Raw genomic sequence first — 25646 nt, forward strand, 5'->3', positions numbered from 1 at the left:
GATGATTATAACTGACAACTAAGGAAAATCCCAAATTCTGTATCTCAGAAAATTAGAATATTGTGAAAAGGTTCAATATTGAAGAAACCTGGTGCCACACTGTAATAAGCTAATTAACTCAAAACACCTGCAAAGGCCTTTAAATGGTCTCTCAGTCTAGTTCTGTAGGCTAGACAATCATGGGGAAGACATTGATGGTTTGCGGTGCCATGTAATCTTCTGGTGTTGGTCCACTGTTTTTTCTGAGGTCAAAGGTCAACACAGCCGTATACCAGGACGTTTTAGAGCACTTCATGCTTCCTGCTGCTGACCAACTTTATGGAGATGCAGATTTAATTTTCCAACAGGACTTGGCACCTGCACACAGTGCCAAAGCTACCAGAACCTGGTTTAAGGACCATGGTATCCCTGTTTTTAATTGGCCAGCAAAGAAAGTCTATGGGGTATTGTGAAGAGGAAGATGCGATATGCCAGACCCAACAATGCAGAAGAGCTGAAGGCCACTATAAGAGCAACCTGGGCTCTCATAACACCTGAGCAGTGCCACAGACTGATCGACTCCATGCCACGCCGCATTGCTGCAGTAATTCAGGCAAAAGGAGCCCCAATTAAGTATTGAGTGCTGTACATGCTCAAACGTTTCATGTTCATACTTTTTAGTTGGCCAAGATGTCTAAAAATCCTTTCTTTGTATTGGTCTTAAGTAATATTCTAATTTTCTGAGATACAGAATTTGGGATTATAATCACCAAAAATAAAATAAATAAACATTTGAAATATATCAGTCTGTGTAATGAATGATTATAATACTGTATACAAGTTTAACGTTTTGAATGGATTTAGTGAAATAAACTTTTTGATGATATTCTAATTATATGCCCAGCACCTGTATATATATGTTGTTTTGGTTTAAGTTGATCTTTAAGGTTTTGAGTGTGTGTGTTTGTGCTAAAAACTGAACATTCATACAGCTGTACTTCACAATTCTCTGTGGAACACCAGAGGGGGGGGGGGGGAGTGTAGCTGAGGAACATACATATATTACCTCGTGTTTTGAAGACATCTCTCAGCTTTGAATTGGGCTCTTGTCTGATTTCATCACATGACATCAGGCCCATATAAGTGGGCTATTATTTGTGAAAGACTACAGAATATAGTATAGTGTCTCTGCTTTGTTGTACCGTTCACATTTTCCCTAATATTACTGATGTCATCTAACAAGACTGCCCCATCTAACAAGAGCGACAGAGCTTGATAAACAAGGAAAAGTAATGTGATGTTTGAAAATCTTTTCGGGAAATGGGATTGTCCAGCTCTGTAGTCAAAAAGACTTTGTCTTTAAGCACTCAGAATCAGAATGAGCTTTATTGCCAGGTGTGTTTACACATACGAGGAATTTGTTTTTTGACAAAAGCTTCCACAGTGCAACAAAATGACAGCGACAGAACAAAAACAAAAAAAATAAGTAGGTAAGGAATAACAATATACAAACTGACTATTGTATGTTCAGGGATATTACAATAGGCAGTTTTGTATGTACAGGTATATTATGTGCAAATTTGAAGTGTAGACTATGTGTGTATAAATAGTGTTGTGTGTTCCACATTTATTATCAAGTGTTCATTAGATGGATTGCCTGGGGGAAGAAACTGTTCCTGTGTCTGGTCGTTCTCCTTACCAGTACTAGGAATTTGAATATTAAAACTGATTACATTTTCTAATGTGCATCTCCACTGCTTCTTCTTTAGCCTTTTTAGTTTAAAGATCAGGGTTTTTCAATCCTTTTAGATGCAATGGACCCCCAAATATGATAATTTTTGTGCGTAGGACCCCCGACCTACAATTTAAAAGGGATATGTATAAAGACTCCATTTTCACCGTGAAAAAGTACTATTATAAAAATGTCTGAAATATTGTTTGGAAAGTTTTAGGATTAGGTAAGGTAGCCCCTACTCATACCGTACTGTTAGATGCATTTATATAGTATTTTATAGAGTATTTTATTCTATTCAGTATTTATTTTACCTATTAAATCCTAGTTTCACATTATTAATTACATTTAAACATTTTATTCATTTTTACTCATAGCAGGTAGCAATTACATAATAAATGGAGACAGAATCCTTTTTTTTTTTTTTTATTCGTATATGTATGTGTGTGTGTGTGTGTGTGTGTGTAGTCCTATTATCCTATATCGTTAATTTAATCAATTTTCTGTCCATGTTAGATGCTTGTTTTCTATGTTGTGATGTGATGGTGATTTATGAAAATACAGACGGACGTGCATACATACAGTCCCACAGGAGGCGCTGTGTTCAGAATTGTGTGTCTTATTCTACTGTATTTGCGCTCTGGCTCTGAGAGGCTGACTGTTGGACAGTGCTGACTCTGAGTATGTTACCGGCTATTCTTTAAAACTGACGATAAGGTTGATTTATAACGTAACAATTTAATAGTAAATGTTGTACAATAATGTATTAAATAATAATTTAAACCAACGGAGGTTTCTAGGGCACTGAGAAACAATCGAGCTCGCTGTCAGAGCCAGAGCTAGGATGAACAGATCATTTTAGCTTGTTAGCGAATTAGCTGCCATTTAAAACCCTTTGACAGTTTATTTAATGTATTCTTATTCAGTATTTATTAATGTTAAATTAAATAACAAAACGCGCTTTTGTTTTCTAGGAATGTCATACGTTGAAAAGTCTATTTGGTTAAATGCTGAGATGTTTAGCTCGCTCATTTATTTTTATACTATATTTCACACTAGTGTTTTTAACTTGAGAATATAGCTACAAATTATTTAAAACTAAACAACACGGTTATCTTTAGACTGACATACTTATTTCAACACAGTTTGTGTCTTACAATATTACTAATCTGTGTTTTAACAGTTATTATAAGTATAGAAGAATTATCTGGTGGCTAAAAGTAATATTTGAAGGCATATTGGGGGATTATCAGTGATCAACAAAAGTCAACATGAGTACTGCTGTGAGTATTAATGGCCAGGTGACCAGTCATGTGATCAGTTCTGATTACATTTAAACTATTGCAGCTTATAGCAGTTTCCTTGCTGCTAAACAATAACAGTAATACTGTAGTAACCACTTGTGTCTCCTGTTTTTAGACACAGAGGAAAAGACGAACATCATCTGCTACATGTTCCCGCCGTAGAAACAGCAAGAGGAACAGGACCCAGATGTCCCAAACAGCGATGGAGACCATTGATGTGCTGGAAAGTGACCGTACTCCCAGTGAGTTTGATACTTTTGTTTTACCAGATGTTTCCTTTACCTCTGATTGAAGATATACAATCAAATGATTTCACAACCTGCAGTTGTTTTGTGTAAAGAACAGCAATATCAAGTTTATGCAAATCTGTGAAAAATGCACAAGTAAAAGGTAAGCAATGGACATCACACTTTAAAGAAGAGATGAGCAACATTCAGAATTTAGATTTGTGAGTTGATATTTGTATCCATAGAACCCTGTTTAGTGTGCAGCAGTCATGTTGCAATATTAGAAATCCCATTCATTTTCTTAAAAGCAGCACTGATGACAAGCTGTGAGCCACACGGTTGATAGATCAGGGTTTCTGCAGGTTTTAAAAAGTTCTTGAAGGGGTCATGAACTGAGAACTCAAGTTTCACTTGATCTTTTGACATATAACGAGTCCTAAAAAATCCTGTAAGTCTCTTGTTAGTTAAAAAAACAGCTTTTATTGAAACCAGGATCAGAAAACAACTCGTTTTGGAATATGACCCTTAATAATAAGTTGTGTCATGTCGCTAATCAGTTTCTTTCAGGTCAGAAGCAGCGTGTATGCTTATGTCAGATATAGAGCAGATATACATCAGTTTACTGTTGGGGATTTGTTGTCAATCCTGCTGCATCCAGTGTAGATATAACTCTGTTGTCTAGTCGTATTGCGCCACTCTTGTCCGGTGTAAACACGGGGGGAAAATTAGCCAAGAGCTCCACATCGCGTCAGTGAAACTTTGTTTGCTTTACTTTGCTATGGGTTCATTTTAAACATGACCGTTTGATGTAGGCTTTTCAGAGAGACTTAAAGTAAAAGTTGAGGCAGGGCTGAGTGTGACTACAGTGGGTCCAACATTAATGTAGCAACACAGGAGTGAGTTAACGTGCTTTTTCCACTATTGCATTGTCTGTTCCAAAATGTTTGACAAGTACTGAGTATTTATACATTTTACCCCGAAATGACCCATGTTGTTTTTGGAGTACATCACAGTAGCATCCATTTGTTATTTTAACAAACAAAACTGTTAGCCAATCAGAGCAGTGGGCATTTACTTGCGAGTCTTGAAAGTTCCCTGCCTATAAAAACAAACTGTTCTGCAGAGAGGCTTTAAAAACAGGATAGAAAATAGGTGTAAAATCACACTAACATTATAAGTTAACCTCAGAGAACATTATAAAATAATTAATAAAAAATGCTGTTTATGACCCCTTTAGAAAGTCTTCATTCACCCCTTTCACAAATTAAGGCCTTAAAATCGTAAAAGAAAGTCTTCATGATGGTATGGCATGACAAATCTTCCTCAGGTCTTTACATTTCTTCTTTACTTTCCAGTATTTACATTTACATTTAGTCATTTAGCAGACGCTTTTATCCAAAGTGACTTACAAATGAGGACAATGATTCAACAAAAGTCACATCACAAATTTTGACCAATTATGTATCTTTATTCCATGATATGTCCAATCAGACAGGGGAGAAAAATATATTTCATAATTCTAATCTTATATTTTTGGAAATACTCTGTGTGTAGTGATTCTGTATCCTTTTTCAGACTTCTGGTCGAACTGAACTGGAATTTAAAATAAATGCTAACGTTTCTCTTTCATGCTGTCTTGTCAAAGGTGAAGATGTGGTAGATTTAACATGTGAAGGCTCTGAACCTGCGGTTGTTGACCTCACCAATAATGATTCTATTGTGGTGAGTCTTGAACACTTGAATTGAAATTTTGTACCATAGTAAAGGTTTGAATGAAGCATGTGCTTTCCATTCTTGGATTGTGTTGATATTATTAAGAGGGTTTTTTAATGAATTCTGTCTATTTTCTGTCTCGCCGTTCTCTCATCGTTCCATGGGAATAAGGTTGTGGAAGATGGTAATGTATCATTCTGTTTATCAAAAATGTCTTAACTGTGTCTTTGTCTTTCTAAACTGCAGTTACGTTCACGTTTGTGTTGCAGGTGTGCAAAGCAGACGCGGACCGGGCACAGAGAGTTATGTACTGAGCAGTGATGAAGAGGAAGAGTCCAGTCTTAGACTCAGTCCAGGCTTACTGTCCTCTCTACATGCCAGCTCGAGGGCCAGGTACACACACACACACACACACATCCATCATCACACACATTAAATGGGTCTAGAACTAAATGAATGAATCCTTGTATGCCAATTCTGGAGGCAGTTTTGTGAATTTTTACATTTAAAAAAGTTAAAGGAACACTCCAATTTAAAAAAAATAAAAAATAAAAATAGGCTCATTTTCCAACTCCCCTAGAGTTAAACAGTTGAGTTTTACCGTTTTCAAATCCATTAGCCGATATCTGGGTCTGGCGGTAGCACATTTAGCTTATCTTAGCATAGATCATTGAATCAGTCAGGCTGATTTGATTTGTTTTGTGGGGTTCTGCTGTCCGTAGGTCTACGCCAGGGGCTGTTAGCTGTCCTGTTTGCATGGATGCTTATTCAGAGGTAAGTGGTTATATGTGCAAACTATCACATAAACAGTTAATTTATACAGTTAGTTCACCCCTAAATTAACTTTATCATTTACTGACCCTCATGTCATTCTAAACCCAGAAAACTTTTTTTGTTTGAATGTACTTTGCAGTACACAAATCTCTCAGGATTTATAAAAAATATCTTAATTTGTGTTTCGAAGATGAACAAAAGTCTTATGGGTTTGTAAATGATGACAGTGTTCATTTTGAGCTGAACCGTCCCTTTAAATCAACCCTGAATAAACATTGTCATCTTATACTCACACTCATGATGATACACTGTTTTTTGGTGGAACACAAAAAGAGACTTTTAAAAGAATGAAAATAAATGTTGACCAGGGGTTTTAAAGCTTCAAAAAGAATTGAAAGTGCAAAGAAAGAGAAGTAAGAAAATGTTTTGGGTTTGCAGTGACATGAGAGAGAGTGAATGATGAACCATTTTGATTTTGGATTGCAGTTAACTATTTAATTGAACTAATTATTTATTTTAGTCTATAATGTAATTTGTGTCTCTGGTTAATTGAAATGTCTGTTTTTGATTCCATTTTCAGATCATTGACAGTGGTCGGCTCATGGTCTCCACAAAGTGCGGCCACCTTTTCTGCAGTCAGTGCATCCGCGACTCTCTCAGCAGAGCTCACAGCTGCCCTACATGTAGAAAGAAACTCACACACAAACAGTATCACCCAGTATATATCTAATGGTAAAAACTTGTCTCACAAAGTTCTCTAGTATGCTCTCATGAAACAATTTCACAGCTCCATATTTTCACTGGCTGTTTATAGTACACACACAAATGATATTTGCCATTATTTTGACTTGCAAGATTCTGTTGTAACCAAAAGGGCACTCGGTCCAGGATTAAGTGTTTTTTTTTTTTTTTGAATGTGTGTGACTGTGTGTGCATGTATGTATGTATGTGTGTGTGTGTGTGTGTGTGTGTGTGTGTGTGTGTGTGTGTGTGTATATATATATATATATATATATAATATACACACACACGCACTGTTTTGAAGAGTTTTGGGAATATATGCTGACGTTGAGTAGCCATTTTAAGGCTTTAAACGTTTAAGGTCTTGGCTGCTATGTAAGTATTATTATTTTATTTTTGTCAGCTGTCCAGCTTGTAGTATTGAATAACGTTGTTAGGGTCCAGTTTAAATTAAAAATGAATGACCAACTGTCACAAATAGGATCTTGTAATATTTCATTTAGTCTTCAACAAAATAGGTCCCTGCTGTGATGGTCTCTATTATTGTTTAGTGCAATTTGTGAGCCTGTAATGATAGTTTGGGGCGCATTGCCTTCATCTGGTGGACGGCTTTTAGCTCGCCCTCCCCTTGTACCTGCTCTTATTTGTTTGTATAGTTTTAGTACCAGCCTTGTTAGCTTAAACTGTCTCTCAAAGTTAACTTGTTTTCATTCATTGTTTGTTTGAATTGAATCAATATTGATTCTTATTTTGTCATTAACCAAATTGTTGCATGAGTTTTTGAGGGAACAATGGATGCTGACTATGTAAATGCTCTTTTGTCTCAGAAGCACTTTTAAAGACATCTTCAACTGATCTTTTGTCAGAGAAGTGAATGGTAAATACTTATTGACTGGTTAGCAGAGGGTGACCAGCAGAATAAAGCTAACAAGGCTTGTTTGCCAACTATATGTTAAATGTCAAAAGACCACTACCTTTATTTCAATAAACATTTTGATCAATGATTGATTGCTTTATTTCATAGGATTTCGTAAGATGTTTTGATAAGTACTGCATTTTCAAAATAAATTGTGCAGAGAGACTTCATCAAACACAATAGTTTTCATTCTGGTGAGCCAACAATATATTGTCTGTTTTCCAGACAATATATAGAAAATCTCAGATTTCAGAATTAAATAATTGAATGTTTTGTAATTTACAGTATCTCAAAAACTTCAGTCTGGTAAATAAAAATCAGATGCTTAGGACCTTGATAATTACACTAAGTTCTAATAAGTTACAATGCAACTGGTTATTTTTGGTTAAGTTTATTGCTCTTTATGTCAGCGTTTTTTTTTTTATTGTTTTATTAATATTCATGATTATGGTTTCAGGTTTAAGCTTAGTTTTTATTTTCTCATTTTTATTTATTTAGCAATTTCGGTTTTATTTTGCTATTTATTTTTCTATGTCAGCTTTATATATATATATATATATATATATATATATATATATATAATATATATATATATATATATATATATATAACAATTAAAAAAAATTGTCAACAATGCTTGGGCATGTCCTTTTTTGTCAGTTTGAAAAACCACCACAAGATGGCAGCACGAGTTCATACATGTAAAGCAGGTTTTATGAAACGCGGGATGAGTGAGTGATTCTCCTCCAGCTGTAAGCATTGATGAGAAGAGAGCTGTGTTTGTTCTGGTACTTTTGCTGGATAGATTTTGCACTCTTCCTTAGTCCACAAAAAGGCATGTCTTCTTAAGCCGCATTTAATTGTGTGCAACAACACATGAATAATTGTGTATGCTCTAACACTGTACAATATTCACGTATTTGCATTAAATGAAAATGCATGTAATGTGTACTTGGTATGCTCAAGATTTGAATAAAAGAGTATAACGTTACATTTAAAAACATAACTTCCTTAATTACGTAATATCACGTGCATCATCATTATAAGGAGGTAAAGTGGTCAGATACCAGATGTTAGTCCAGCTGTCTCTCTAAACCTGTTTTTACAGAGGGCCCCACATGTCGAAACACTTTTAGTATTGTTTGCTGATTTTAGTTGATACTATCTTTTAGCCTACTCAACCTCTTGTGCTCACTAGTGTGACTGAATGTGTAATTGTTTTTATAGGTCTTTTGGAATGTCAGACCGTTGTTGTAAATGGCATTTGTCCAGGTCAGTTTTCAGTGAAAGAGGTACTACTGGATTTAGTACAATGACGTTTTACATTTCACTTATTCACTGTTTTTATTTGATAAGAACTATTATTAATAATAATATTAGTAATAATTGGTATAGTATAACTTTTTATATTATTATTGTTATTAATATTATTATAATCATTATGAAAGAGTTAAACCGTAAAAGTGAAGAGGCTCGTTGTGATTGGTCTAAAGTTGGCCGGAGGGAAGGCACGTCTCACACTCCTCTGTGTGTGCGTGTCTGTATTGCGTGTGTGTCTGGACGGCGAATTATTTTGCTAACTGTGTAAAACAACGTTTTGATACAAATTTAGGTGCTTTAAAAAGGAAAGAAAAAAAAGAAGAAATTGTCGGGTGTGTGTTTTGTTTTCTGAAGAATCTATGGAGATTGCTTGCGCGCGGTGACTGACATCTACAGAAGTTTACAGCAATCAGCGCGTGTATTAAGAAGTGTCGCGCGAAAATACAGGGTTCAGTTCAGTTCAGGAATACAGTTGCACGTGATAATTAAACAGTTTGAATTCGCTGGATGCGCACGTGAGGATTTCTGATGTGGCGCCCAGTTTATATAGACACGAATCGTCTGGTGTGTTTAAGGAGGATGTAAGCATGATATTTTATTTATCAGTCGCAAGGAACGGATTAATGAACATTTTCAACTGTTGGTAAGTCTCGCATGTTTGAAATGGAATATTTCATCGCATGCTTTATGGTTTAAAAAAAAATACCTTTTACCCAATTGGCACTAATTTTTATGCACATGTAATTTATTTCACGAGTAAATTATCTCTATGTTGCAGGTTGTGTGGTGTTACGATTAAATGGAAGTAATGCTTTATATATATATATATATATATATTGTAGTTAACAACTGTATGTTCTTTCCTTCCATTCTGCTTTTTAAATTTAAATACTTAAGATATAATGAATGATTATGACCCTTATGTTAATTATTCCAAGATTAGCTTTGTGTATGGTAGATAATACACCCTATGGTTCAGTTTCATGATACAATTGTGCTAACATACCGCTTAAAGAATCAATAAAAAGTCCTAAAATCATAAAATAAACAGTACAACGCTCAGGACAAACGTAGTTTGTAATGTAGTTTATTCCTGTGTTTAAAGCTGAATTTTTCAGCATCACTACTTCAGTCTTCAGTGTCACATGATCCATCAGAAATCATTCTATATCATTCTAATAATTCTTTCATTAATAGAAGGATCCAGAGATCAGCATTTACGTGAAATAAAAAGCTTTTTTTTCACATTATACATTATACCATTAAAATGCTTATAGCCAATATAAATTATAAATGTTTTGTTTTTTGGGGGTAAATTATAGAAATTAATACTTAAAAATATATATATACTCTGCTCTTTTCAACATCATAATAATAATAAATGTTTTTTGAGCAGAATATCTGAATGATGTCTGAAGGATCATATGAGTGGAGCAATGATAAAGTGTTTTGGCATTGCACTGGTATTTCAGAGTAATTCACCAGTCCTTGTTTTCACTAACAGCTTCATTTTTTTCATAGACTGAAGAACCAGAGAGCCCTGATAGGGACATCATGGAACTTTTTTGGATAGTTTTCTTCATATTTGACATTATTTTCATGACAGAGTGTGCTAGAGGTAAGTACAAGTAAATTTACCTTTGTGAAATGTCAAAAAAATTAAGCCTTTAATAATGTTTTAATATTCTTGTTTAATACTGCACAGTTTAAAAGTAATTGTGTCATTGTATATTGATATTATGAACATAAAATAGTTGTGTTCCAGTTCCAGTCACTAAATAAATTATTGTTGGATTTAATTGCATTATGTTTGATGCACATAAAAATAATCATATTCATGGTTCAGTTATGATTAAAAAAAAAACCTTGTGTAAGACTCATTAATAAAAGTGATATTCAACTGACAGGCTAAACTTGATTTAAAATGTATTGTTTAAAATGAGGGCCTGAAAAAAAAAATCTAAATTCAGTCCTGCCGAGTTGAATTTCAGTCGCCTTGGACCTTGAAGGATTCCTTTAACCTGTCTGTTGAGTTCAGGTCCAGATTGAGAGCTTGAGACTTGGGTTCTTTCACTGGCATTGTTTGCTGAATGCAGTCCTTTCACATTAGCTATTCGCTGGTCTTCCTTTTGGACTGAAATGAACCATCATTTCCATGCATAATGGGCTGAATGGGGGCCGGGGCCACTGATGGGCAGATAGTACAGCTCACTGATTCCACTCTATCAGGGCTGCATGTAAAGCGTGATGAAGTCTCCCTTTCGTGTTTGCATACACCTCAGACTAAACAGCCTGTCACTGGAGCTTGCGCGAGTGGGAGAGAGAGGCCGAGCAACATCTGTGCAGATTGCATCTGTAAGGGGCCCCGAACAATGTGGCATTCACAGTCACATAGCCCTGGCCTTCATAGAGATGCTAAGCCAAAAGTAAACAGAAATGCAGAAAGCAATGCGATTAGATTAGCCAATTATGTTTGTTTGCTGTGCAATACCGAAGGTGTGCCTCCCAAGCCAGGAAGATTTGTGTTTGTAAGGAAGTGCAGACAATTTGCCGCCTCGATCGTATCTGAGACGTGAAGCTGCGGGTATGTTTGATATGTTGCGCTTGTAACAGACTTGTTTTGCACCTGACAGAACGAAAATCTGTCCATTGAAGATTGCTTAAATGATAGTTTTCAGCATTTCAGAATTCTGAATAGAACAATTTGATGAGAAGCAATTAACTGCAATTAACTAACCAAAATGCACCTCTGCTTTCACATCCAGGGTGAAAATGACCTCTGTATGTAAATGTGTGATTTGGCAAAATTGGCACTACTAAAAAAAACCTGTGAAGTAGTGTTCGTGTACTGTAGACTCATTTTTATACAACTTTCTCTGTGACAAATTATTTAAAAAAAAAAAGGGAAATATTAATTAAAAATTGTCCTTAAGGGAATTAGTTAAGCCAGAAATGAAAATTATGTCATCAGTTACTCACCGTTATGTTGTTTCAAATCCATATGACTTTAGTTCATCCTCAAAACTCAAATTAAGATATTTTTCAATCAAGCCTGTGGTATTTATATCCATCCGTTGAAAGATTTAATTTAGGCTTTTATTCACATATAAACTGATCAATGTACATATATAAATAACATCATTTATGGTAAATGGAAGCTCATATATGCTTTTTTGACGTGCAAGAACCAGTGAGGTTTGTTCTCATGTATCATGCAAGTGCAGTTGTTCTGCCGTTGGCCATATTTGATGTCAGTAAAAGCCTTAATTAAATCTATTCATCATATAAAGTGATTGTTTCTCTTTAGACATAGATTAAACAGATTCATATAGGTTTTGGGTAAATGAACTCAGATTTCATTATAATATCTTCATTGTGGAGATGAACAAATATCATTTTTGAGTGAAATTTCCTTTTAATTACATTTGTACTCTGTTTCTGTACTATATTACAATACATCATACAGCTGCAGCTTATGGGAACAATGTTTTTTAATGTCAAAATTTAACTGTGTCGGAACCCATTTTACAACCCGAATTCCGGAAAAGTTGGGACGTTTTTTACATTTTAATAAAATGAAAACTAAAGGAATTTCAAATCACATGAGCCAATATTTTATTCACAATAGAACATAGATAACGTAGCAAATGTTTAAACTGAGAGATTTTACACTTTTATCCACTTAATTAGCTCATTTAAAATTTAATGCCTGCTACAGGTCTCAAAAAAGTTGGCACGGGGGCAACAAATGGCTAAAAAAGCAAGCAGTTTTGAAAAGATTCAGCTGGAAGAACATCTAGTGATTAATTAAGTTAATTGATATCAGGTCTGTAACATGATTAGCTATAAAAGCTTTGTCTTAGAGAAGCAGAGTCTCTCAGAAGTAAAGATGGGCAGAGGCTCTCCAATCTGTGAAAGACTGCGTAAAAAAATTGTGGAAAACTTTAAAAACAATGTTCCTCAACGTCAAATTGCAAAGGCTTTGCAAATCTCATCATCTACAGTGCATAACATCATCAAAAGATGCAGAGAAACTGGAGAAATCTCTGTGCATAAGGGACAAGGCCGGAGACCTTTATTGGATGCCCGTGGTCTTCGGGCTCTCAGACGACACTGCATCACTCATCGGCATGATTGTGTCAATGACATTACTAAATGGGCCCAGGAATACTTTCAGAAACCACTGTCGGTAAACACAATGCGCCGTGCCATCAGCAGATGCCAACTAAAGCTCTATCATGCAAAAAGGAAGCCATATGTGAACATGGTCCAGAAGCGCCGTCGTGTCCTGTGGGCCAAGGCTCATTTAAAATGGACTATTTCAAAGTGGAATAGTGTTTTATGGTCAGACGAGTCCAAATTTGACATTCTTGTTGGAAATCATGGACGCCGTGTCCTCCGGGCTAAAGAGGAGGGAGACCTTCCAGCATGTTATCAGCATTCAGTTCAAAAGCCAGCATCTCTGATGGTATGGGGGTGCATAAGTGCATACGGTATGGGCAGCTTGGATGTTTTGGAAGGCTCTGTGAATGCTGAAAGGTATATAAAGGTTTTAGAGCAACATATGCTTCCCTCCAAACAACGTCTATTTCAGGGAAGGCCTTGTTTATTTCAGCAGGACAATGCAAAACCACATACTGCAGCTATAACAACAGCATGGCTTCGTCGTAGAAGAGTCCGGGTGCTAACCTGGCCTGCCTGCAGTCCAGATCTTTCACCTATAGAGAACATTTGGCGCATCATTAAACGAAAAATACGTCAAAGATGACCACGAACTCTTCAGCAGCTGGAAATCTATATAAGGCAAGAATGGGACCAAATTCCAACAGCAAAACTCCAGCAACTCATAGCCTCAATGCCCAGACGTCTTCAAACTGTTTTGAAAAGAAAAGGAGATGCTACACCATGGTAAACATGCCCCGTCCCCACTATTTTGAGACCTTTAGCAGAAATCAAAATTGAAATGAGCTCATTTTGTGCATAAAATTGTAAACTTTCTCAGTTTAAACATTTGCTATGTTATCTATGTTCTATTGTGAATAAAATATTGGCTCATGTGATTTGAAAGTCTTTTAGTTTTCATTTTATTAAAATTTAAAAAACGTCCCAACTTTTCCGGAATTCGGGTTGTACTTAAATTTAAATGTAAAATTTAAATTTATGTATTTAGCAGACGCTTTTATCCAAAGCGACTTACAGTGCATTCAAGCTAACAGTTTTTACCTAACATGCGTTCCCTGGGAATTGAACCCACAACCTTGCGCTGCTAACGCATTGCTCTACCACTCTAAAAAATAGAACAGGAATTGATTTTTCCCAAGAAGAATTGTTTGTGATGTTTAAAGGCGAAGGATTTGTAATGTCAGCTAAAGAGGAAAACATTTTTACTGGCTAAACAAGTTTTTGCATTGAGAAAAAGCAATCTCCCCCAGATTTTCTGTGGAATGAAGTGCAATGATGGGTGGTATAAACAATAAAACCTACACAATAAAACGTGGAACATTCATTAAAAAATAAATGAAGTCATTTTTTTTTTACTTAATTGTACTTTAGTGTTTCTGCCTTGACTTACATTATTAAAATAAGATTACAACTGTAGTCATGTCTTTTGGGAATAATATTAGTGCAGGACCTGTGGAGTAAAGATCCTTTGTCTGGAAGTGCAGTTTGTGCAGCGCTGCCAAATAAACATTACAATTGTGCAGCCTTTGCAATGTTTGCAGGTCTAGGCATCTTGAAGTAGTAGATTAAACATCTGATTCCATCCTCTGTCCACTCGTTTCAGCTGGCGGTTTTGAATGTTTGTAAATGCAGTATGCATCCCGTCCCATCTGAATCACTTGTGGCATGTTCTCTAGTCATGCCAGAAGCAGCATTTAACAATCCCATGTGGAATTTCAACAATTTGTTCACAGGAAAAAAACTTAAAGTGTGCCTTTTATTTGATGCAGTGTTCTCATAGCCTGAATGGATTTCATTGTGTGTAAGACACTGAGAGACTGTAAATAAGTCCCTTAAGCCTTGTTAGTTACAGTTTCCCATTTTTGTTTTGTCAGATGATATCGATATGAATTATGTCCTCTGACAGGGATAACCTCAGGACTGGCTTATAGGAAACAAATACATTTGTGTGTGGTTCTTTATCAATAATTCAGAATTTGCTGTTCATGTTTTTCCTCAAGAATTGGGCGTGTGTGGGGGTATTTTCAGAGGAAAAGCGTTTAAGGGAGTTTGAGCTCTGAAGATGGGCTGAAGTGTTTGTAGGCACTAGTCACACACTGATTTGCTTACACTGATGTAGACCGCCCTTGCAATATATACTCTCTGAGATGTGTTGGTCCCAAATCTCAATGGAGCAAGCAGTCAGATGGTCTGCTTGCAAAGTAAACTCTGATCTGTTGGACATTAAATCTGCATCCCTGAAAAAAAAAGAAGACCAAAACTGGAGTTGTAAACTTAACAGTGATTTTCTCACCTCTCCCTACCCCCTTCTCTCTTCTCCCGCTCACTCTATCTCTCTTTCTCTCTTTTTCTTTTTTTTTCTTTTTCCACCTCAAAGTTTATGAGCAGAAGACATCCAGGCAGTTAATTTACTTTGTCTAAGAAACATGGTGTTACAGTTAGTAGCTTCATTTTTCCTACATAAATATGTCTCAAACCAGTAGAAGAGTTGATTATTGTCAGTTTGCCTTTATCCTGAAACTTCCTCTACTTTGTGTTGTTCATGGTCTAAACCTTGGAAGCACAGTCACTAGTACCAATTAGATGACTGGATGCATGGTTTACCATGAGGAAAGAAGGCTGTAAATCTCATTTCCATTGAGGAAAACTCAAGGAATGGTTGTTAAGTGGACCCAATAAAGTAGTTATTTGTTAAGTCAAATGGTGTTTACATGGTGGCCATTTTTGTGTCACCTACTCCCATTTGTGATAGACTGTGAAGGGACATTATTCTGTAATGAGGCGGAAAATGGTTGGGGAACATAAATGGACTCATTTGCTTTACCAAGATACAAACCTCCATGTGTGATGCTGAAGTATAACATACCATAAAAAAATCTAACGCCATCAGATCCAGTTGAAAAAAAAGATGTTGGTCTTGCACAACTCATTCCAATTCATTCTTAACTATGCAACTCTTTCTAAATTAAAAAAGTATATTGATCAATAACTGACTATTATGGTCAGTTACTATATTGTTTAAATGAATAGTTTAAATGTACATACTTTTGTTCTGCAAGGTTGCATTAACCTGATCAAAAAGAGAGGAAAGACACTTATATTGTTACAAACTGTTATATTGTTAAGGATGACTATTTTAAATAAATGCTGTTCTTTTGAACTTTCCATCTGTTAAAGAATCCTGAAAAACATCCCAGTTTCCACAAAACTCAGCTTTGCCCTCACATGATTAATAGGAGTTTTAAAATATAGAAAAATTACTATTTACCATTTTATTATTTTTACATACTATTTTACATTATTTAAAAATAAAATAAATCACTGAAAATAAAAATGTAATTGAATAAAAATTACCAGTTGTTAATGGATACTAACACATTTCTCTTGACCAGGTATGGCTAGCAGTTGATGCCAATCATCTCAAAATGGCCAAATTTTGGCCTGGCTAATATGTTGATATATGATTATTTTAAATATTGTCAGATTTTTTTTTCAAGGTTGTAGATTATTTGGATGACTTCAGAAACCACTGGAGGATTTTTGTGATATTTTTAGTGATCTATGCCACTCTGGCTAATGTGTTTTTGATTAGGTCATAAATCTTCGATCATGGGATGTGTGGTATATGGTGACTTTTGCGGTGCCAAATAGAAGTTTACAGATCCTGCAGTGCAGGTTGAGGTGTTTCTCCTCTAGCCTTGGCACCTCATGGTGCCTGGATGCTGGTGCAGGATCGATGGGGGATGTGCTCCTAATCATGGGAGTGTGTAAAGAGAAAAAAACTGCCTAATTTGAACTGGGGGTTGCACAAACGTTTAGCTAAATTTGTGACTAGGAGCATGAGTCCACTAAAAATTACTTTTCCATCAACGGTTTCTTTGGCAATTTTTTTAATTACCTTATTAAATAATCCTTGTTGACTGTTATGTCAAATATAAATTACAATTAAATTACTTAAATTACTAACACCTAAAATATAAAGACGTTTGCTTGAGCACGAGAAGCTTTCACATGTGCATGAGAAACTTATTGTGCGCTCGAAAGAAACTATTGTGTGCGCACAAGAAACCTTTCACATGTGCACATGTCTGGTTTATGTAAACTATAATTTTAATTGCACATCACTGCAATTTTACTGTGAAGAAAACGAGAGTATGGATGCACATGAATTAATAAGAGCTATTTGCTCAAAATATTGCTTTCTGCAGGGCAGTATACATCTAATATCACAGCAGGTGTATGTCCACTTTAACGCATGCTCTGTGACAGCCTGACACAGTCAAAAGGTGCTAAAATTTTGGCTTTTATTAAAGCAACATGTCATATTTCAAAGCCTAATGTGCTCTTTAAACAATTTAACTCTGTGGAGGTCGATGTGCTCAGAAATAGACTGATGGTGCAATGGGTGGTTCAGTGTGCATTGTCCTAGATGCTCTGTTTAATGTTTCATAAAAAAAACCACTGTTACTGTAAAAAGTGCTAAACAAATTAATTTCTTTTTATTTATATATATATATATATATATATATATATATATATATATATATATATATATATATATATATATATACATACATACATATGAGTGTTAAAATATTTGTATTTCACAAGATCAAAACATCCTTTGTTAAACCACTTTCTCAGATTTAATGCATCTTTGCAGATGGCAGAGAAATGCTGAATTTCTTCATTCATCTCCAACAGTGCTTATTGTGAGCAGTGCTATATATGGACAAAGTGTCTTATTATATAAAGGCGCTTCAGTAAATGACAAATGAGTAATATGAATACTCCACGAACTGCTCTAACGAAATCCCAAACTAAAGCTCAATGCAAACCGCTGTATTGGGTCATCATCCCATTTCACAGTGAGTTGTCTGTGAGGATCGCAAAGTTTCTTATGAGCATGCGAAAGACTATTTTTTATTTTTACAATGGTCCCTTTAAGGGCTCCGTAGTAACTCGCTACAGAGAAGGCTGCAGTATTACGGGAAAATCATTGTTGATTATTGTTCTTGATATTGTAATATAATGGTTATTAATGTTGATTGAATGTTCAGTTCAGTACAAGTTATCCACTACTGCATAAACTCCCATTGTTATGATGAATTGTTTCTTAAGAATTTGTGAGAGTGCAAAATTCAGTCAGTGAGCCACACACTGAACTGTTTTCAGCAGTGACTAATCTAAATGCCTCTGATTGGACATTGCATTTTAAAAGCTCAACAGAAACGTGTGATTTGTTCTATTTGTTCTAATTTTTCAGAACCACATAAAAATAAATCTGTTCCAGTGCCTGCAGATCTAAATTTAATATAGAGTTGTATTTTTTGCCCCATAACCTTGAATTTGGGGGGGCATTTTATTCAGTTTGGTCCTATTGCCCCAAGCCCTAGTTAATTTCAGGCCCAGTATTGGAGTTTGAAAGCCGATTACAGATGTTGCGCATACACCAGATGCCAACTCTTAAATTCCCTTTACAATAGCAAATTTACAAATGGTGTGTCCCAAAACTATAACTCTTAGTCAAATTTGTTAAACAGTCCACTGATAGCTGCTGGGAATCAGTACTAAACTTTACACATGCTCACCCCCACTTCCTGGTCATAGCATAGGCTGAATAGCTCATTGTTATGGGCCAGTGGTCTGTGTTTGGCCAGTGCTTAGCAGAAAAGGTCAAAGGTCGTTATAGAGGACCAGGTTGGGTCGCATGCCTGACCCCCTCACCAGAGTTCCTACAATAACATTTCTCCTGTTTTGTCTGCCTGTGCATCACATTTGTTTTTTTACATTTCCCATTTTTCGATTAGGACTTGTTGGCTTGTCGCTCCTCTGCGCTGTCTGGGAGGCTACCGCTCCCAGACAGTGCAGAGGAGCTGGTTTGGAGACGGCTCCCTTTGTTTTCTTTGGGATTTGGCATGTCAGTTTGTGTTGGGGCCTGTGCTTCACCAGCAGCTGTGTATATGTCATATGTCAGAGAGGGCTCTGATGCTCCCCATGCTGCAGAAGTCCACACCAGCTTTCAAGCTATGAGCGTGATTGTTTGAAGGCATCACTTGTAGTCACGCTGTCCCTTGGCACACAAATGCATCAGCTTCCCGAAAACATTTTTTGTTTGTCTGTTTGTTTGGGTTAAGGTAGGGCACTTAACCATACTGCTTCTGTTGTGTTTGACCTGCTGTAGATATCAGCCACGTCAAGAACCTGCCGTCAATGCCCGCTGCATTCCACTGTGCAGTCCTGAATCACAAGCGCTTAAACGTGTCAAAGATGTCAGCGTCTCCCAGCTTTTGGGGTTGCTTTTTGTGGAATTGCGTCACATATTGCTTTCTGCTGATGCTGCTGTAACAGTATGCAAGCACTTTAGTGGCAAATCATTTTTTTATTTATTTTGTATTTTTTTTTACCTTTTTTTGCATACTTTGTAGTGTTGTCAACAAACATAAATGTATTTCTGATCTTTCTTTCAAATGAATGCTTTCAAAATGTAATGCAATGACATTTATGCACTTGGTAAGTGTGATATACCTGTAGGTGTCCAAATAATTTTTGGGTCTGTTGTATGTGGCTATTCTACATGCATGACTCTGGAGGTCTGCAGTCCTTTTTTTTTCTTCTTGCCCCTTGCAATTTGTTTTCAAGGCAGTTAGAAATGTAACCATCTGACCCTCATAATACCAAGCTAATCCGTGTATTATTCGTTCTTTCGTTTTTCTAATTGAAACCAAAAATGGAAAAATAAAAAAACGACTTGTTTTTTTTTTTATCTGTTTCCAAAACCAAAATGAAAAAACAGATAAAGCTTCGTTTTCCGATTTTCAAATTTATGCTAATATCAAGAATTAAAAAAACGGATATCAAGCGTGTGTGTTTCACGTTGGTGTTTTTGTCTGATGCTAGTTAGTGACGGTCATTCTTGAACGATTCGATAATTTTAAACGAATCTTTAATGTGACTCGGGAAGAACGAGTCGTCTCTGGGAGTGACTCGTTCAGTCGCGCATGCGCAAAATTCTATAGAGAATTGATTAGTTAATCTCTTGAGTCTTTTGGGTTTTCGAGTCGCTCCTCACGTGACAGACCCATAAGCTTTGACCATAGACTGGAGTTACCCTTGCAACAAATCTCTGTGTATATTATTATTATTATTTGTCTTCATGATTTTAAGTGTATTGCCTTAATGTTTTAATGTTTGCATTGTTTAATAATTATAATAATAATAATAATAATAATAAAGACTGTATAAAAGGCTTTATCCTATCATTCGTTCTTTTGTCACGTGACCTGACAGCATTGGATGGATGAATTTACATGCTTCCTTACAAACAGGTGCCTAATTATTATTATTATCATCATCATTATTATAATTATTATTTACTCTTACAGTTACTGCATTTCTGAGCTTTTTACTTCTTACAGTTTTCTGTCACAAATTTCTGTCATAATGGTTATTTTCTATACACTGAATGTTGTAACAAAGGTAATAAAGAGTACTTATTAATGAACACATATGATTATGGTGGGTTTAATTTCCTTGATTTCTCTTCTTTGAACAACACTCTCAAAATTAATTGGATTAGACAGTGTTTGTGTAATCCAAATTCAATATGGATTTTTATCCCCAATGACTTCTTTTCCAAATTAGGTGGTCTCCCTTTCCTATTGATCTGTATTTATAATATTGCTAGAATCCCTTACAATTTAACCAAATTTCATAAACAGGCATTACTTGCATGGTCATTCATTTTTAAGCACCCCTCAGCGGTACTTCATTTGGAAATTTGTTTTGGTTGTTTCCTAGTTCTTTAACTTGGAAGGTCTTATTTTAAGTCACAAAAAATTCCTTTGTAAATGTAATTTTCCAGTAACTCCCAAAGAATTCTCCATCATCATGGACACTGTTCCTAAAGGAGTTGTTACACTTTCAAGGGACTCATTAGATCATCCAGCACTTTATCTTTATCTTTACACCCATTTGAAATCCCAGTAGGAAAACTATGCTTTTTGTTACATGAAAGTGAAAAAGTGATGTGACATTCTGCCAATATGGTGACCAATACTCAGAATTTGTGCTCTGCATTTAACCCATCCAAAGTGCACACACACAGCAGTGAACACACACACACACTGTGACCACACCCGGAGCAGTGTTCATCATTTATGCTGCGGCACCCGGCGAGTAGTTGGGGTTCAGTGCCTTGCTCAAGGGCACCTCAGTCGTGGTATAGCCAGACCAAGACTCGAACCCACAACAATAGGGTTAGGAGTCAAATTCTCTAACAACTAGGCCACGACTTTGTCCAGTATCCTTCATCACGTAACTATAAGATTAGATCGCTTTTTCAAAAGGAGCGTGTAACGACTCCATATGTGGTGTCTTATTGGAGGAATGTGGTTGATCATATTGATGGGAAAAAAGTATGGACTCTGTCTTTGGAATATAATAACTAACAAGGTTAGAGAAATCTCATTCAAATTGTTACACAGATTTTACCCAGCTAAAGTGTTTTTGAAAAGGTTTAAATCAGACATAGATACAAGCTGTTGTTTTTGTGGAGACCCTAATGAAACTGATATACATATCGTTTGGGATTGTCCTCACACACAGCTATTTTGGAATGAATTCTCTAATGTTATCTATCGCAGTGTGCTACAGGGTTTCTCTCTGCTTTTTAAAGATGTACTGTTTGGCTTCTTTAATATTCAAAAAGACAAAATTAATGTATATTTCATTATTAACCAATTATGACTTCTTGCAAAATGTCATATTCACCGCAGTAAATTCACTCATCAAAATCCATTATATATATATATATATATATATATATATATTTTTTTTTTATTTATTTATTTATTTATTTTTTTTAAAGAGGTTCAACAGTATATCCAAAGTATTTAATCTTCCAAAAATCTTAAGGCTGTCAAAAATGTTTAATCTTTTCAATGCTATTTAATCTTTTTAATTTATTTTGTTAAAGTTTTCGATTAGTATTATTTATTTTTATGTTTACATACGTCTGTAAATGGTGCTTTGCATATAATGCCACTTCTTTGTATGCAATATTGACATTACCTATCTGTACTTTTATCTTTGGTACATTGGCATTAATCAAATAAGAAAAGAACTAATCAATTCTCTTTCCGGCTCCCACTGCATTGACTGAAAAAGGTGAACTAGAACCATATGCGACTGAACAAATCACTGTTCAAGGTGAAAGGGTTTTCCATGCCTAAACATCAGCCGGAGAGTTGAGTGACTCTAAATGATTGGTGGAATCACAGACATTTACCATACAGGACAGGACATGACATGACATGACATATATATATATATATATATAAAATAAATTTTTTTGGTCAATAGTTTTCTTTATTATATAACAAATTAAAAAAAAAATATTATTACTATTATATAATTTATGTTTAAATGTTTCACTTATCTTTATCCGTTTTTTCATTTTCGTTTTGGAAACAGATTTTTAAAAAACAAGTCGTTTTTTTATTTTTCCATTTTTGGTTTCAATTAGAAAAACGAAAGAACGAATGATACACGGATTCAAGCTCCCCTTCGTCTCTTGAACATCATGACATGCCTCCCATGCTGGCGTACCCTGTTCAAGGTGAAAGGGTTTTCCATGCCTAAACATCAGCTGGAGAGTTGAGTGACTCTAAATGATTGGTGGAATCACAGACATTTACCATACAGGACAGGACATGACATATATATATATATATATAAAATAAATTTTTTTGGTCAATAGTTTTCTTTATTATATAACAAATTAAAAAAAAAATATTATTACTATTATATAATTTATGTTTAAATGTTTCACTTATTAATTGTTGTTTTATGGTGTGGTCATCCAGGCTGAATCTTTGCAGGGGTTTTTTTTTTTTTTATGTATGTATGTTATAAGAGTCAATGTCAATGTCACCTTTATTTATATAGCGCTTTAAACAAAATACTTTGCGTCAAAGCAACTGAACAACATTCATTAGGAAAACAGTGTCAATAATGCAAAAATGATAGTTAAAGGCAGTTCATTGGATTCAGTTATGTCATCTCTGTTCAGTTAAATAGTGTCTGTGCATTTATTTGCAATCAAGTCAACGATATCGCTGTAGATGAAGTGTCCCCAACTAAGCAAGCCAGAGGCGACAGCGGCAAGGAACCGAAACTCCATCGGTGACAGAATGGAGAAAAAAACCTTGGGAGAAACCAGGCTCAGTTTGGGGGCCAGTTCTCCTCTGACCAGACGAAACCAGTAGTTCAATTCCAGGCTGCAGCAAAGTCGCAGAAGATTGTGCAGAAGAATCATCTGTTTCCTGTGGTCTTGTCCTGGTGCTCCTCTGAGACAAGGTCTTTACAGGGGATCTGTATCTGGGGCTCTAGACTGCAGTGACCCTCTGATCTGGACACAGACTGGATCTGGTGGCCACGTTGACCTCGGAACAAGAGAGAAACAGACAAATATTAGCGTAGATGCCATTCTTCTAATGATGTAGCAAGTACATAGGGTGTTATGGGAAGTGTTTCCGGTTCCGGTTTACCTAATTAATGCAGCCTAAAAATCCTTTAACGGATTTGGAAAATAAAAGCATATTAGTATGTTATGTGTATGCCAGGTTAAAGAGATTGGTCTTTAATCTAGATTTAGACTGCAAGAGTGTGTCTGCCTCCCGAACAATGTTAGGTAGGTTATTCCAGAGTTTGGGCGCCAAATAGGAAAAGGATCTGCCGCCTGCAGTTGATTTTGATATTCTAGGTATTATCAAATTGCCTGAGTTTTGAGAACGTAGCGGACGTAGAGGATTATAATGTAAAAGGAGCTCATTCAAATACTGAGGTGCTAAACCATTCAGGGCTTTATAAGTAATAAGCAATATTTGAAAATCTATACGATGCTTGATAGGGAGCCAGTGCAGTGTTGACAGGACCGGGCTAATATGGTCATACTTCCTGGTTCTAGTAAGAACTCTTGCTGCTGCATTTTGGACTAGCTGTAGTTTGTTTACTAAGCGTGCAGAACAACCACCCAATAAAGCATTACAATAATCTAACCTTGAGGTCATAAATGCATGGATTAACATTTCTGCATTTGACATTGAGAGCATAGGCCGTAATTTAGATATATTTTTGAGATGGAAAAATGCAGTTTTACAAATGCTAGAAACGTGGCTTTCTAAGGAAAGATTGCGATCAAATAGCACACCTAGGTTCCTAACTGATGACGAAGAATTGACAGAGCAACCATCAAGTCTTAGACAGTGTTCTAGGTTATTACAAGCAGAGTTTTTAGGTCCTATAATTAACACCTCTGTTTTTTTCAGAATTTAGCAGTAAGAAATTACTCGTCATCCAGTTTTTTATATTGACTATGCATTCAATTAGTTTTTCAAATTGGTGTGTTTCACCGGGCTGCGAAGAAATATAGAGCTGAGTATCATCAGCATTACAGTGAAAGCTAACACCATGTTTCCTGATGATATCTCCCAAGGGTAACATATAAAGCGTGAAGAGTAGCTGTGAAGAGTGAAGAGCATAGCTGTTAGGTTGAAATCCACACAGCAGTTGGAATGTGTGAAGTGTGTGAGAGTTCTGGGAGTGGTTTCAGTACTTTGAAATTGCGCTGGTCAAATCTGCATTTGTTAGTCAGAGAGATTTTACAAACAGCTTACCACTCTATAGCATTAACTATTTTAAATGCACTTAAAATACTGGCCAATGCAGAAAAAAACCCAGTAGTGTCAACTCTTTCTATTTTTTTAGAGCAGTTTTGCTTGCACCTGTGGAAGTCTTCATCTTCTGCAGGCTGTTATGTCTCTCTGACCCTCCAAGGATCTGGCCTGATAAAATTACCTATATGAGGATATAAGGGGCTCTCTTGTAACAGGTGTGGGTGTAATTTTTCCAGCCTCTAATCCATTGTCCATTGGAGGTCCAGTTAAACTCTGCCTCATAAGGTGTTGCTTTAGGGTGTTAAACTGAGAAAATACATACATGGCATTGAAGGAATAGTTCACCCCAAAATTATGTTGTTCAAGAAATAAAAAACACATTAAAAGTACCTTTTAAAAGTTCTGTAAATTTTCAGTAAATAACGTAAAATTTATTAGTGCATAAGTTGATAATGTTTTGCATCCTTTATGAAGTGTAAAAGCATATTCATTTTGGGTGAACTGTCTTCTTAAGGCACATTTAATGCTGCTTTAACAGACATAATATGTGTTTCAGACACTATTTTTAGAGCTGTATTCCATATAGAGGCCCTGTTTCTAAAAATATTTGTCAGGATAGCTGATTCACAGCCAGCTCCCATGAGTCTGATCATTTTATTTTGAGCTGGAGCAGAAATGGAAACTGTAAGGTTGTTCATGGGATGGAACCGCCAGTGAAAGCCCCTCATGTGACGGCGGTGGAAAGGAAAATAACCGTGAGGCAGATGACAGATCAGCAGCCTGCGAGGGCAAAATTCAATGTACACTGAAAGGTACAAGTGCCATGACGACGGATTAATTTGAAACAATATTGCAGGATTGGCGTCCACGTGAGGTTCATCTTCACTCAATGGACACTTTGTCGGATCTGGCCTTGCTTTTTTGGACCAGGGTATTCTTCTCATGTGGCGCCACAATGAATACAGGGCTAAAGCACTTTACAAGGACAGGCTGTCGGGGGATGGGGGAGACTGGAACGGGAAACTACAGAAGTGCTATGTTTGTAATTTTATACAGGTACTTCATGTGGACCCCATTATG

General features: G+C 35.9%; 2 protein-coding genes across 2 annotated transcripts in view; both read left to right on the forward strand.

Annotated features, from left to right (window-relative positions):
• The first annotated feature begins 2285 nt into the window (after positions 1-2285).
• Positions 2286-6659, forward strand: LOC132114009 (E3 ubiquitin-protein ligase RNF4-like). The gene is made up of 8 exons (XM_059522117.1): positions 2286-2392; positions 2905-2994; positions 3131-3257; positions 4888-4964; positions 5127-5139; positions 5225-5348; positions 5678-5729; positions 6310-6659. Exons 2-8 carry the CDS (start codon positions 2983-2985, stop codon positions 6457-6459), a joined length of 555 nt encoding a protein of 184 aa, XP_059378100.1. The 5' UTR covers positions 2286-2392; positions 2905-2982; the 3' UTR covers positions 6460-6659.
• Positions 6660-8899: 2240 nt separating this feature from the next.
• Positions 8900-25646, forward strand: part of LOC132114010 (fibroblast growth factor receptor-like 1) — an 80418-nt gene continuing 63671 nt past the window's right edge. Inside the window, exons 1-2 of the mRNA XM_059522118.1 lie at positions 8900-9349; positions 10228-10324. Of these exons, the coding sequence (XP_059378101.1) occupies positions 10261-10324 (64 nt within the window). The 5' untranslated portion in view covers positions 8900-9349; positions 10228-10260. The remainder of the gene's footprint in view (positions 9350-10227; positions 10325-25646) is intronic.

Source organism: Carassius carassius, chromosome 33 (assembly GCF_963082965.1).
Source record: "Carassius carassius chromosome 33, fCarCar2.1, whole genome shotgun sequence".
NCBI lineage: Eukaryota > Metazoa > Chordata > Actinopteri > Cypriniformes > Cyprinidae > Carassius > Carassius carassius.

Coding starts and splice junctions, on each gene's coding strand:
- LOC132114009 (XM_059522117.1), top strand. Junction 5,349..5,677: donor CATGCCAGCTCGAGGGCCAG/GTACACACACAC, acceptor TGCTGTCCGTAG/GTCTACGCCAGGGGCTGTTA. Junction 5,730..6,309: donor GCATGGATGCTTATTCAGAG/GTAAGTGGTTAT, acceptor TTCCATTTTCAG/ATCATTGACAGTGGTCGGCT.